Source organism: Tachysurus fulvidraco, chromosome 23, assembly GCF_022655615.1.
Source record: "Tachysurus fulvidraco isolate hzauxx_2018 chromosome 23, HZAU_PFXX_2.0, whole genome shotgun sequence".
Classification (NCBI taxonomy): Eukaryota; Metazoa; Chordata; class Actinopteri; order Siluriformes; family Bagridae; genus Tachysurus; species Tachysurus fulvidraco.
The window spans coordinates 1,068,786-1,083,391 of NC_062540.1; the positions used below are offsets into that span (position 1 = coordinate 1,068,786).

Below are 14,606 nucleotides of genomic sequence, written 5' to 3' on the forward strand. Positions count from 1 at the left end.
GAGAGAGAGAGATCAGCATTGAGTTCTGTGTATTTGCAAATTGTTTACATCGTATCTAACATGCAAATTATATGGTAACTTCTAGCACTTATATTATTATTATTATTATTATTATTATTATTATTATTATTATTATTATTATTATTATTATTACACTTTATTATAATTAACATTTCTGGCATCTCGGAACTCGGACAATGTGTTTATATGTTCTTTGTGATTATTTTTGTAGACATTTGAGATTTATATTATTAATTGTACATGTAATCTCACCACGTGTCTCTCGCCACGTGTCTGTACTTGCGTGCCTTTACGGACGGCTCACGTGCTCCACGCGCGCGCGCGCTCGCACACCGACGCGCGCAGAGCAAACGTGCGCTATTCACTTCGCTCAGATCTGCATCACAGCTGCTCGGAGGAGCGCGCGGGTTCCTTCGGTGCCAAACGCACGCCGGCGCGCGCACTTCACCTTTCAGACGTCGTCGGTGTCGTTTCTGGATCTCTGCTGAGCACGTGAAGTCGTTCTGGATTCGGGTCTCTGTCCCTGATCACACAGGCAAGATTATATATGTGTTTGTTTTCTAATGAGCAGGATGACGTGAGAACGGAGAAATGTTGGTGAAGCGTTAGCTGGAGTTCCGGTAAGTGGCACACAAACTAACTTAGGGCTTTTTTTTGGCTGTACGACTCGTACAGTACGAGGTCTTACCGAGAATCACCGTGCACGAGACAAAGCAATGATGGTCGCGCGCCGGCGATGCCGCGTAGGAGAACTTGTGCCCAAAGTGAGCACCGACTAAGGAGTGCACATGGAAGTCGCCATGTTGTCGTGCAACACCACAGCGATCAAAGACTGGAGCTTCTTCCTGTCTCACATCCTGCCGCTTGTCAACCGGTCGGCTGGGCTCGTGCACCGCGGCGTGGAGGAGGCGGAGGCGGTCACAGTGGCCGTGGTGACCGTAGCGCTCGAGCCAGCCAGCCGCGCGCCCCCGGACTCCAACCACACGGAGCACGTGTACCAGTACTCGTACTCGGAAGGTGATGTGCTTGTGCACGGTGGGCGCGAGCCACCCGACCGGGAGCCCATTCCGCTGCCAAAAGCCGTGCTGTACCTACTGATGGCGGCGCTGGTAGTGGTGCTGGTGGCCTACGCCATAGTGGGGCATCTGGTCAAAGATCTGCTGCACGAGTTTGTTGGTGAGTCTCTGTCTGTCAGTCTGTGTGTGTGTGTGTGTGTCTGTCTGTCTGTGTGTCTGTGTGTGTGTCTGTCTGTGTGTGTGTCTGTCTGTGTGTGTGTCTCTGTGTGTGTGTCTGTCTGTGTGTGTGTCTCTGTCTGTGTCTGTCTGTCTGTGTCTGTCTGTGTGTGTCTGTCTGTGTGTGTCTGTCTGTGTGTGTCTGTCTGTGTGTGTCTGTCTGTGTCTGTCTGTCTGTGTGTGTGTGTGTGTGTGTCTGTCTGTCTGTGTCTGTCTGTGTGTGTGTCTGTCTGTCTGTCTGTCTGTGTGTGTGTGTGTGTCTGTCTGTCTGTCTGTCTGTGTGTCTGTCTGTCTGTCTGTCTGTGTGTCTGTCTGTCTGTCTGTGTGTCTGTCTGTCTGTGTGTCTGTCTGTCTCGTATATATTGTCTGGCTGGGATGTGAAATATAATATTATTATTATTATTATTATTATTAAGCAGTAATTACATCTGATTATCAACAGTGATTGATAAAAGAAAGTCGCTGATAATGACAAGTGTTTATTTTTATTTTATAGACCACTGATTTGTTGTAAAATAAAATTAGTGATGATCAGTTTAATGTTTGATGTAGAATCGTTTTTTATGCTGCAAAATAGTTCCAGAATCCCAGAACTTGTAGATACCCCTTCAGTGGGTGTTTATTATACATGAAATATGCTCCTCTTTGGATTTGCAGCACACACACACACACACACACACACTTTTACACACACTCTCACAATCACACACTCACACACACTCACACACACACTTACACACAGACACACACTCTCTCTCTCTCTCTCTCCCACACTCTTACACACACTCTCACACACACACACACTCTCTCTTTCTCTCTCACACACATGCGCACACACACACGCGCACACACACTCTCTCTCTCTCTCTCTCTCTCTCTCACACACACACACACACACACACACACTGTCTCTCACACACACACAGACTCCAGCTTTAGTGCTGTGGGAGTTTACTGCCGCCTGCAGCACTTTGTCTTATGGACCATAAAGAAAAAAAAGAGAAGAAAAGAAAGACCGCTTGAGACCTGGACCTCTTGCATGTCCTGCAGATGAAGTTTTTCCCTTGTGTAGTTGTGTGTGTGTGTGTGTGTGTGTGTGTGTGTGTGTGTGTGTGTGTGTGTGTGTGTGTGTGTGTGTGTGAGAGAGAGTGCAGTAGTGTGTATTATCAGCACACCTGTGATTGCTGGCATCATGACATTAAATCATGAAGAAAACTTTACTGCTTCAGCTGTTACAGTGCTGACACTGGAGACTCCTTCCACACATCACACACAACACACACAGCACACACACACACACACACACATCACACACACATTTCTCCTCACAGATTCCACAGACTTTTTAAATCTCTTTATCAGTGGAGAGTGTGTGCCGTACGCCCGAGCTGTTACTATGGAAACGATAACATATCGGAAGGAGCTCGTTAATATAAACCCGAGCTGCTGTTGTAGAGAACGAATCAACACTTTCTGACCAATCACAATCCAGAACTCAACACTGCAGCAGTGTCCCCGGGGTCCTGGTCGTTTACTTGGTAACGATCAGATAAGTAAACAGATCAACATTAATATTTGCTCTAAAGCTCTTTTCAGGCCCAAAACACAGGGTTGTGAGGAAGGCGTGTTGTCTACGGTGAGGACAAACACACCACCGCTCTCTCTGTCCGGAGCTCAGGAGAGATTTGTGTTTGGCCGAGTTCCCAGAAAGCAGAACGGTTAGATGGTGAGGGTCACTAAACATGACAAGCTTCAACAATGAGAAATGTTCCATCACTTCATCACGTTCAGACTCGATCAGGACTCTGCAGGACCGCTGGGTACCAACAACAACAACAACAACAACAACAACAACAACAAATAATCTGCAGAGTCTGAAGGACATCTTCATAGCAGGAATCCTTTCTGTGTTCCTCATCTTCTCCTGGAGTGTTCTGAGTTCACTGTCACACGCTGAACACACAGGTTTTTCATCTCTCGGCTAGTCAGAAGGTTTTGGAGTAAAAAGCAAATGTTCACATCATCATCATCATCATCATCTTCGTCGTCGTCAGAAGAAGCAGACCTAGTACTAGGGTCCAAGCACCAGTGTGTTAAGATTGTTATGAAATTTGGCACCATGACAGAAGACTTGCTTGTGACCTACGCAGCTCTTTTCACCAACACGTACGTTTGCAGCCATACGTCCTTGAACCTTCCCACAAGTTCATTTCCATCACTTCTCCTACAAGTTCTGTCCAATCGTCACTGCTACGTGAGCGCAAACCACCAGACAAACCACACAAACAAATATGGTGGTGATGTCACCGAACAGGAAGTGAGGAGAGCAGAAGAACCTTTACGTATTTCACACCTAACCTGGAACATCTGGTTAGTAAGATGACCTTCAGTGTTTAGTACATGACCTTAATAATAAGTACCTCTGGTCTTCCTCCAATGTGGTGTACTGGGGCTCTTCAGTAGCTTCTTCTTCTTCTTCTTCTCTCTTCTTTTTCTTCTTTCTTTTTCTTCTTTTTTCGTCTTCTTCTTTTTCCTTCTTTCTTTTTCTTCTTTTTTCGTCTTCTTCTTTTTCCTTCTTTCTTCTTCTCCTTCTTCTTCTTTCTTTTTCTTCTTCCTCTTTCTTCTTCCTCTTTCTTCTTCTTCTTCTTCTTCTTCTTCTTCTTCTTCTTCTTCTTCTTCTTCTTCGACTCTCTGGCAGTTCTGGGATTTAAATCCACAACCTTCCAGTCATTAGCACGGAACCCGAGCCCCAGATGGTGTTTTGCATTGACCGAGAATGCAAAGTTCTCCCATGTGACAGTGGAGAAGTTCACCACAGGACCACACACACACCACAGGACCACACACACCACAGGACCCCACACACCACAGGACCACAGGGTTAATGCAGATGTTCATGATTTCACTAACAAACTTACAGAATAAATGAATCCTCAGTGTGTTAATGCTTATGGTTTGTGCTGCGACTGAATCCTGGCTTGTGATTGGTCAGAACTCGTATGTAGGTTAACACTGGAGGCTCCTTCCAGAGAGCGTCACTGTCTTACACGACACACCTGTCTGCTGTCGCTGGGAAATGTTATAGGCTTCTAATGGACCAATCAGAATGCAGAACAGCTGAGTGGTGTGATGGAGTACTAACCCTGACTCCTGTCTTCCTCAGAGTGGGTGTTTGGGCTTCGTTCGGCGAACCGCAGAAGTAAAAGCGACGTGAGCTGCATCACGGCCGGCGGCAGCGAGATGAACGAACTCCCACGGCTGCTGGACACAAACTACGCTGCCCACAATCACTCAGGCTGCTCCAGCGCTGTGAAGCCTGAAGAACTGGTGGTGAACATCGATGAACCTTTACACCACCCTGCTCCACCTCACACCGCTCACAGCTCTCGCTCACACACACTCCACCATTTCGATTTGATCCTTCACCGTAAAGATGGAGGGAGCGAGAGTGAGGAGGGGAAATTTACTGTGAGGAAATAAGGTGTGATGTTACAGGGATCTGAGCTACACACACACTCGCTACACACTGACTACACACACTCGCTACACACTCGCTACACACTCGCTACACACTGACTACACACACTCGCTACACACTCGCTACACACACTCGCTACACACTCGCTACAAACTCGCTACACACACACTCGCTCTCTACACACTCGCTCTCTACACACTCGCTACACACATACTACACTCACTCGCTACACACTCGCTACACACATACTACACTCACTCGCTACACACTCGCTACACACATACTACACTCACTCGCTACACACATACTACACTCACTCGCTACACACTCGCTACACACACTCAACACACACTCTACACACTCGCTACACACACTCTACACACTGACTACACACTCGCTACACACTGACTACACACTCGCTATACACTGACTACACACTACACACTGACTACACAATCGCTATACACTGACTACACACTACACACTGACTACACACTCGCTATACACTGACTACACACTCACTGCACACTCGCTACACACTCACTACACACACACCACACACTCGCTATACAGTCACTACACACACTACACACTCACTACACACTCACTGCACACTCGCTCGCTACACACTCGCTACACACTCACCACACACTCTACACACTCGCTCGCTACACACTCACTACACACACACCACACACTCGCTATACAGTCACTACACACACTACACACTAGCTACACATACACTCACTACACACACACTCGCTACACACTCACTACGGACTACTCACTCGCTACACACTCGCAACACACTCACTAAACACTCGCTATGCACTCCCTACTCACTACGCACACACTACACACTCACTACGCACACACTACACACTCGCTATACACTCACTACAGACTACAGAAGTGTGTGTGTGTGTGTGTGTGTGCGTGTGTAGCATTTTAAATCCAGATTTTAAGACATTCCATTTTTCCTATTGCATCTCTTTTATAACAAGTTTTGTTCATTTGAATCACACACACACACACACACACACACACACACACACACTGTGACTATGCTGTGATCCTTTCTGCTTTGTCTTACCACCATGTTTTCTAACCCCCACTGTACTCTACACCTGTAAGTCGGTGCACTGAAGCGACTGATCTGAGTTTGAGTGAAACTGAAATGAAAGTTAGACTCTGATTAACTCGACACAGACGAGCTGCACGCTAACAGACAGTAAACACGCCGTCAGACCTCCGAGCACATGGAGGACTCACTGGGGGATTTTCATAGAAGATTTTTGATATAAGACACAACACTGGAGACGGCGTCATGTTCTGGAGCGCTCGCTTTCTGTTCCAATCAGAAAATATCAGCAGACGGAGAGAAGGTTCCAGAAAACCGGACGTCAACGCTGTGGTCGGTGAAATCGACAGGGAAAAGAGAGGAGAGAGAAAACTACATGGGTCTAAATGTGTAGAGTTCTGTTAGTCGTCATGCTGAGTGATTTATGGCTATTTACTCTCTTTAATAAGGGCTATGTGTGTGTGTGTGCGCGCGTGCGTGCGCGTGTGTGCGCGCGTGCGTGCGTGTGTGTGTGTGTGCGCTGACTGTAGTAATAAAGGTTTTGAGATTTTAAAAGTGTCTAAATAAACCCTACTCATGCCACACACAAGGTGTTGAGGAACGACTCGACCTGATGGTTATATGATTGACAGCTCAGGGTCGGGATCTATAACACGAACATGACGATCGATATAAAGTGTAAGATGTACGATGAAGCTCCGTCATCAAACGACGAGGACGGAAAACAGAAACACTTCTGGTTCAGGTAAAAGAGTTCCAGCTGTTCTCCAGCTGTTAAAGCGCTGACACTGGAGACTCCTTCCAGACTCGTGTTTATATAATGACTCGTTCATGTACAAGACAGCTGGAGATACGATAATGAGGAAAGACTTGTGTGTGTGTGTGTGTGTGTGTGTGTGTGTGTGTGTGTTACTCATTAACACACCCCCGTCTCTAGTGAGAAGGAGTCATCCTGTAGTGTGACATTGAGAATACTCAATTATGTCCATTTACCCAATAGAATTGAAGAAGTGTTTTTAAGACACACACACTCACACACACACACACACTCTCGCTCACACACACACACACAGCAGGATAATTTCCCGCTGCCTTTTCAGGGTTTCAGTTCGATACGACTTAAAGCAGCTCACAGTAATCCCGTATTAACATCTCAGACCTCACACTCTTCCTGTCCGCCTGCTTTAATGTGTTTAGTCGGTTTAATCTACACTTCATTTACACGGCAGGTAAAGTGTCACCTTCCTGAATGTTGTCATAGAAACAATCGTCACAAGATGTGGATGAAGTGTCCTAAAAAATGTTCATAAAACGGCAAAAAAAAAATATATATATATATATATTTTTTATATAAAAACGAGGACAGGCTTTCCTCCTGTGTCTGGACCAAGAAAAATGTGTCATGGGAGATTGGCTCAGGCCACAGGATTGCTTTTACTAGGTCGAGAGTGTACACACACACACACACACACACACACACACAGAAAGTAGGCCAGAGAGTGTTGGGCGCTGGACCATGTTCATACCTGTGTGTATTTGATTACAAAAAAAAAAACAATCAAGGTAAGGTTCTCTCTCTCTCTCTCACACACACACACACACACACACACTATTCTGTTCTATTCCCACACAGAGACGACGACCTTTCCTTATGGAATAATAATAAAACTCTTCCTGTTATATTTCTGATTTTCTTTTGTTGCTGATGATCTTTGTGTTCTTGACCAATCTGAGGCTGAAGGATTTGCTCTCATGACCTTCTGGTGCGATGCAGATGTTTACAGCTCTTTAATTCCCTCCCACAGCAGTGTAAACTGGAGCAGAAATATTTTAATCTCTCAGGTTCAGGACCTAAACATTAACACACACTGTGGCGATTTGCAGTGCTGTAAACTGGTAGGTAGATGATTTAGGTTTAATCCGCTTGGGAAAACAGTTCAGTGCGTCGAGATTTTCAGTGAGACGACACTGCCCCCTGTGGACGAACCCGTGGAACTACACTGACCTTGAACATGAAAACAAAGTCAGTAGAACAGCTTCGGGTCTCAAAGATCATTAAACTAGAACAGATCAAATACTTCGAAGAAATAACTGTCCATCTATCTATCTATCTATCTATCTATCTATCTATCTATCTATGTATCTATGCATGCATGAAACTTCCCTCTTTATTCTCTCTTCAGAAACATCCGTTTATTTATTAATAGCAAGAAATAGCTTTAAGCACAAAGTGTGTAAACGGACGACAAAAACAAACCTGCATCATTTATGATGACAAACATTTATTTATAGTGAATATTGTACTCGATATATCGCCAAGTGTCGGTGCTGTGACGTGCGTCTGAGCTGCAGAAACATCAGGAACCTTCCGTCGTCCTTCGTCGTGAGGTTCAACACTCCGGTCTGTCGTGCAGGTCACCGAGTCTGGAACAGGAAACAGTTACAGTCGTGTTGGTGTCATAGCACGAGTTAGTGCCTGAGATACACACACACACACACACACACACACACACACACACACACACACGTTCAGATCAATACAACAGGATCATGTGAGCAGTTACTCATGAAGGCACTCAGACTGACTCAGCATTAACACAGTGACTCGTGAAAGGATTAAGAGAAAGAGGAGAAGGAAACACTCAGATCGTGCAGTAGTTTATAAAGAGGGATGTTTGTTAATAATACGTCATATTTGAATAATAAATAAATAAATAAATAAATAAAAACCATCGTTCTAATGAGTCCACAGAAAAAAGAAGAGAAGAACAGTGTATGATGTCGGACCGTTTGTTTCTATTGACTGAATTCTTTACAGATCAGTTACATTGATCTTCATCCTCTCCTCCTCTTCATCAGTTTAATATCTCACCTCTGAGTGCAGCAGAACAGGCAGGGAGACGGTCGGTCCTCCACACGGTAACAGCCCGAGTTCGGGTGATCTTTACACTCTGATATAAAGGCCTGGAGCTCAGACACGGGGTTCCCATCTAACTGCTGCTGCTGCAAACACACACACACACGCACGCGCGCGTGCACACGCACACACACACACACGCACGCGCGAGCACACACACACGGTTTCATCACAAGAGTCAAATTCCAGAACGTTTGAGTAAAAGATCAGCTCTGTTTATACATTAACATTTATGATTTAACTTGTGACCAATGTTCATTTTTTAAACACACACCACTACAACCGCTTCTCTCTCTCTCTCTCTCTCTCTCTCTCTCTCTCTCTCTCTCTCTCTCTCACACACCCACCCACACCCACACACACCCCCACGTTATTTAAATGCATTTTTATTCATTTTTCCTTATTTTATTGTTCACTGCAAATCAGGTTATTGCTGTTGCTCATGTTGTAGCTGTTTCATCACCGAATGCCCCGAGGCAGTTTGTTATCCTTCCACTTCCCCTGCACCGAGGCAGTTTGTTACCCTTCCTCTTCCCCGGGGCAGTTTGTTACCTTGATGGTCTCGTAGGTGTCTGTGATCAGGGTGATGAAGAGGCTGAGCACCATGTAGATGAAGAGCGAGACGAAGGTGTAGAGGTAACCGCGACTGAACAGCCACACCACGTAACTCTTCTGCTGCATGTTCTTAAAGGTGGCGAACATGTCGTCTCCGTTGATCAGAGAGAACAGACACTCGGACACCGTGTTCAGGGTGCGGAACTGCAAGACAAGAACAATCACAACAAGACACACGTGGACATTAAAGAGCGCTAACTCGGGGTTTAGCTTCAGACTTCAGACAAAACACACCGAGAATCTTTCTGTCTTAAAGTCACTCACTTTCTCATGGTAGGGTCCGAGGACGATCCAGCCGCAGAAGCAGTAGCCGAGGTAGATCATGGCGGCGCAACAGCTAAAACGGATCACGTTGGGAAACGCAGCTCTGAGGGTGATGATCAGGATCTGAGACACACACACACACACGCGAGGAGTTTACACCTGATCTTGGTCCATCATGGTACCCTGGACGTTCAGACAGTCTTACGTTGTATTTCTTGAAGTAGCCCATGTAGCGCAGCACACCGATCCACACCAGCATGGTGCCGGTGCCCAGGAGGATGCTGCAGATGTCATAACTCGTCAAAGCCTGAAGACACAACAGGAAGTAAGCCAGGAACTTCATACAGCACCGTATCTAAAGAGACGTGTGTGTGTACATGTGTGTGTGTGTGTGTGTGTGTGTGTGTGTGTGTGTGTGTGTTTGGGTACCTTGAGTTGGATGGCGATTTTGAGCACCGAGCCGGTGATGGTGAGGACGTCACTGATGATGATGAGGATGTACCAGCCGTTAATAAACTCCATGCGGTCGGACCAACACACTCGCTTCCCATAATGCTTCAGGAAGAAGGTGGTGTACTCCTGACACACACACACACACACACACACACACACACACACACACACACACTTTGCTTTATTTAAATAAACAGTTCCCATTTAAATGTTTTTGTCTCTAGGCTCCGCCCCTTAGGACGTGTGACGTGGGTGACACGTGTTTCAGACTGAACGCTGCTGATTGTGTTCGAGTTTGTTTTAAGTGTTTGTTTCAGCAGCCTGAAGTCGGACACACTCACGAACTGCAGCTGGACTCCGGAGCTCACTGAGCGCGTGCAGAGGACCAGCGACGCCAGACACGTGAGGATGATCACCACGTCAAACAGAACCGTGTAGTAGATGTTCTTAGGGGCTGCAGGAAGAAGGGAAAAATAACCAAGAGCATCACATCAACATTTCTGCCTGTTGTACACGTCTCTGTGGCCCAGCTGTTGCCATGGAAACCATAACACATTAAAACATGCCTTAGGTTTATCGTCACACCAAACGAGTAAAAATAACGTGCAGAAACACGTTGAAGTTTAAACCGTGGCCTGGATACTAGACACGCCCCTAACTCTCCTGAACTCCGCCCCTAACTCTCCTGAACTCCGCCCACACCTCAGTCTCAAATCAGCCGTCATTCAGCTTTAGAGCTTTGTGTACATGCAGCAGACTCGGGGAGAGAAAACATGACACCAGGAGATGTGGATCACACTGTGTGTGTGTGAACGAGTGAGTAAGTGTGTGTGGGCGGTGTTTAGGAAAATGTTATGACCTTGTGAAGTGTGGAATCATGGGATACGACACTCACAGGCTCCTGTGACTTTCCAGTCTCGACACTCGTTGATGTCCACATCGTTGTCCAGGTCCACTCTGATCCGGCCGCTGTGGGCGTGGTTGTTAAAGGTGATCTGAGACGAGCATGAACACGTGACGAAGAAGGAGGACAGAGAGAGAGAGAGAGAGAGAGAGAGAGAGAGAGAGAGAGAGAGAGAGAGAGAGAGATTTAAAGCAGTGTAATTGGTCATTGGGGACGTATTTACTGTATTTATAGAGATGGAAAATTCATGGTCATTGTTTTTCCTACAAGCAGACTATCTAAAAAGAGGAAGTATAGAGTGATACAGAGGAGGGTGGGTCAGAGAGAGAGAGAGAGAGAGAGAGAGAGACAGAGACAGAGATAGAGAGAGAGACAGAGAGAGAGAGACAAACAGAGAGAGAGAGAGACAAACAGAGAGAGAGAGACACAGAGAGAGAGAGAGAGACAGAGAGAGAGAGACAGACAGAGAGTGTGACAGAGAGAGAGAGAGAGAGAGAGAAAGAGAGATAGACAGAGAGAGAGAGAGACAGTGACAGACAGAGAGAGAGAGCAAGAGAGATAGAGAGAGACAGAGAGAGAGACAAACAGACAAACAGACAGAGAGTGTGACACAGAGAGAGAGAGAAAGCGAGATAGACAGAGAGAGAGGCAGACAGAGAGAGAGAGAGAGAGAGAGAGAGAGAGAGAGTGTTGTCCCAGATGTACCACGATACTGAAGTCGTAGCAGTCAGGAAGTTCATGGTGCTGCACCGTCTGCAGGTTAATGGCCTTCAGGGTGAAGTAGACGTTGACTTCCAGCAGCCTGAGCAAGAAAAAAACAAAACAAGGTCACAGTGACGTCTCTGGTGCTCAGACGCTGGCTATTATATACAGTGTAATGCGACGAGAGACGTGTATATGATGTTATTATATACAGTGTAATGCGACGAGAGACGTTTATATGGTGTTATTATATACAGTGTAATGCGACGAGAGACGTGTATATGATATTATATACAGTGTAATGCGACGAGAGACGTTTATATGATGTTATTATATACAGCGTAATGCGACGAGAGACGTTTACATGGTGTTATTATATACAGCGTAATGCGACGAGAGACGTTTACATGGTGTTATTATATACAGCGTAATGCGACGAGAGACGTTTACATGGTGTTATTATATACAGTGTAATGCGACGAGAGACGTTTACATGGTGTTATTATATACAGTGTAATGCGACGAGAGACGTTTATATGGTGTTATTATATACAGTGTAATGCGACGAGAGACGTGTATATGATGGTTATTATATACAGTGTAATGCGACGAGAGACGTGTATATGATGTTATTATATACAGCGTAATGCGACGAGTATATGATGGTTATTATATACAGTGTAATGCGACGAGAGACGTGTATATGATGGTTATTATATACAGCGTAATGCGACGAGAGACGTTTATATGGTGTTATTATATACAGCGTAATGCGACGAGAGACGTTTATATGGTGTTATTATATACAGTGTAATGCGATGAGAGACGTTTATATGGTGTTATTATATACAGCGTAATGCGACGAGAGACGTGTATATGATGGTTATTATATACAGTGTAATGCGACGAGAGACGTGTATATGATGTTATTATATACAGCGTAATGCGACGAGAGACGTGTATATGATGGTTATTATATACAGCGTAATGCGACGAGAGACGTGTATATGATGGTTATTATATACAGCGTAATGCGACGAGAGACGTGTATATGATGGTTATTATATACAGCGTAATGCGACGAGAGACGTGTATATGATGGTTATTATATACAGCGTAATGCGACGAGAGACGTGTATATGATGGTTATTATATACAGCGTAATGCGACGAGAGACGTTTATATGGTGTTATTATATACAGTGTAATGCGACGAGAGACGTTTATATGGTGTTATTATATACAGTGTAATGCGACGAGAGACGTTTATATGGTGTTATTATATACAGTGTAATGCGACGAGAGACGTTTATATGATGTTATTATATACAGTGTAATGCGACGAGAGACGTTTATATGATGGTTATTATATACAGTGTAATGCGACGAGAGACGTGTATATGATGGTTATTATATACAGTGTAATGCGACGAGAGGCGTTTTTAACGTTCCGATTAAATAACGTATAAGGTTAGCATAGCATAACTAGCGTAGCATAATTAGCATAGCATAACTAGCGTAGCATACTGTAACTAGCGTAGCATAACTAGCGAAAACAGTCACTGGATTGTTGAGTGTAGAAAGCAAAAGCAAAAAATAAAAATAAAAATGTTTATCTGAATGTGTTTATAATCTAAATATCTAAAACTTGTTGATTTGTCTTATTATTATTATTATTATTATTATTATTATTATTATTATTATAACAACATTAGGTACCGTTTGAACTGCAGGGTGAAGTTGTGCAGTTGTGGGACCTCCACAGCGGATGACGGCTGCACAGGATAAATCTCCAGGCATTCTGGGAACAAAAACATTTCGTCAGGATTCATGACTATAAACTATAGACTGATTTTATCTGATGCGTCTGTCAGCGAGTGGAAGTGTGAAATGTTCTCCTGAGACTTTATTCCCCTTACGCCTCACACCTCTCACATCCACTCCAGCTGAAGCCTGGAGCAGCTTTTATAGTCACACTGAACGTCACCTGAAAAGACGTCACTTACGTTGTAGCAGCAAAAACTTCTGAAGCCATCAGAGAGCTTTCAGCTTGAGAGCTCAGAAACCTGATCTGATCCCGCGACACAAATCTGATCTGATCCCGCGACACAAATCTGATCCCGTGACACAAATCTGATCTGATCCCGCGACACAAATCTGATCTGATCCCGCGACACAAATCTGATCTGATCCCGCGACACAAATCTGATCTGATCCCGCGACACAAATCTGATCTGATCCCGCGACACAAATCTGATCTGATCCCGCGACACAAATCTGATCTGATCCCGCGACACAAATCTGATCTGATCCCGCGACACAAATCTGATCTGATCCCGTGACACAAATCTGATCTGATCCCGTGACACAAATCTGATCTGATCCCGTGACACAAATCTGATCTGATCCCGCGACACAAATCTGATCTGATCCCGTGACACAAATCTGATCTGATCCCGTGACACAAATCTGATCCGATTCTGTAACACAAATCTTAAAGTTGTGACTTTGTTCAGGTCGTGTTTCAGATGTACAGATGTTCAGATCTCATCAGACAGGTTTGGAGATCTGCTGCTGCTCTCAGTCTCAGTCATTCTGGTGTCATCTTTATCTCCTGAACACTAAGCTACCAGATTAGCGTTAGCGTTACCTTCTTCCACCTTGGCGTCGATCTCGAAGGTCTCGTTGCCGGGGGAGATGCTGCCGTTGTGGTAGAACTGCTGGCAGATGAGTAGAGGAGTGTAGAGTCCGCCGTCCTTCTCGTACGCGTGGTTCCCCACCGTGATGTTCTGTAAACGCAGGAACTGGTACAAGAACATCGTGAGCTCAAGATGACAAGAAACTTTGATTTGAGCAACAAAATAAACGACGTGTAACAAAATGTAAACGTTAAACAAGCTTCAGATTAAATCTCAACAATGAACAAAAAAAAACACCACA

At 45.0% G+C, this 14,606-nt stretch overlaps 2 protein-coding genes across 7 annotated transcripts in view; one reads left to right on the plus strand and one right to left on the minus strand.

Annotated features, from left to right (window-relative positions):
* The first annotated feature begins 295 nt into the window (after positions 1-295).
* Positions 296-4,871, plus strand: LOC113638423. Of its 2 annotated transcripts, XM_027139616.2 has the most exons (3): positions 298-556; positions 697-1,197; positions 4,417-4,871. In XM_027139616.2, the coding sequence occupies exons 2-3, from the start codon at positions 810-812 to the stop codon at positions 4,731-4,733; spliced, it is 705 nt and encodes a 234-aa protein (XP_026995417.1). In that variant the 5' UTR covers positions 298-556; positions 697-809; the 3' UTR covers positions 4,734-4,871. The 2 variants fall into 2 exon arrangements, with proteins under 2 accessions (XP_026995408.1, XP_026995417.1); XM_027139607.2 differs by having other exon boundaries at positions 296-1,197.
* A 3,203-nt stretch (positions 4,872-8,074) lies between these two features.
* The window catches only part of mcoln3b (mucolipin TRP cation channel 3b), a 9,386-nt gene continuing 2,854 nt past the window's right edge, over positions 8,075-14,606 (minus strand). For 2 of the 5 annotated variants that reach the window (XM_047807095.1, XM_047807096.1), the window contains exons 4-14: positions 14,317-14,470; positions 13,386-13,467; positions 11,671-11,767; positions 10,957-11,056; positions 10,403-10,515; positions 10,038-10,187; positions 9,814-9,915; positions 9,609-9,731; positions 9,282-9,488; positions 8,685-8,815; positions 8,075-8,236 (exon numbers count right to left, since the gene is read on the minus strand). In XM_047807095.1, coding sequence (XP_047663051.1) covers positions 8,203-8,236; positions 8,685-8,815; positions 9,282-9,488; positions 9,609-9,731; positions 9,814-9,915; positions 10,038-10,187; positions 10,403-10,515; positions 10,957-11,056; positions 11,671-11,767; positions 13,386-13,467; positions 14,317-14,470 — 1,293 coding nt within the window. In that variant the 3' untranslated portion in view covers positions 8,075-8,202. Of the gene's footprint in view, positions 8,289-8,680; positions 8,816-9,281; positions 9,489-9,608; positions 9,732-9,813; positions 9,916-10,037; positions 10,188-10,402; positions 10,516-10,956; positions 11,057-11,670; positions 11,768-13,385; positions 13,468-14,316; positions 14,471-14,606 lie in introns of those variants that run through there. The other 3 variants (XM_047807097.1, XM_047807098.1, XM_047807099.1) reach the window with 3 other exon arrangements.

Bases quoted from the DNA above. Each gene is read 5' to 3' on its own strand.
- LOC113638423 (XM_027139607.2), top strand. From the start codon at position 810: ATGGAAGTCGCCATGTTGTCGTGCAACACCACAGCGATCAAAGACTGG. The intron at 1,198-4,416 runs GTGAGTCTCTGT...TGTCTTCCTCAG, and splicing joins TCTGCTGCACGAGTTTGTTG to AGTGGGTGTTTGGGCTTCGT.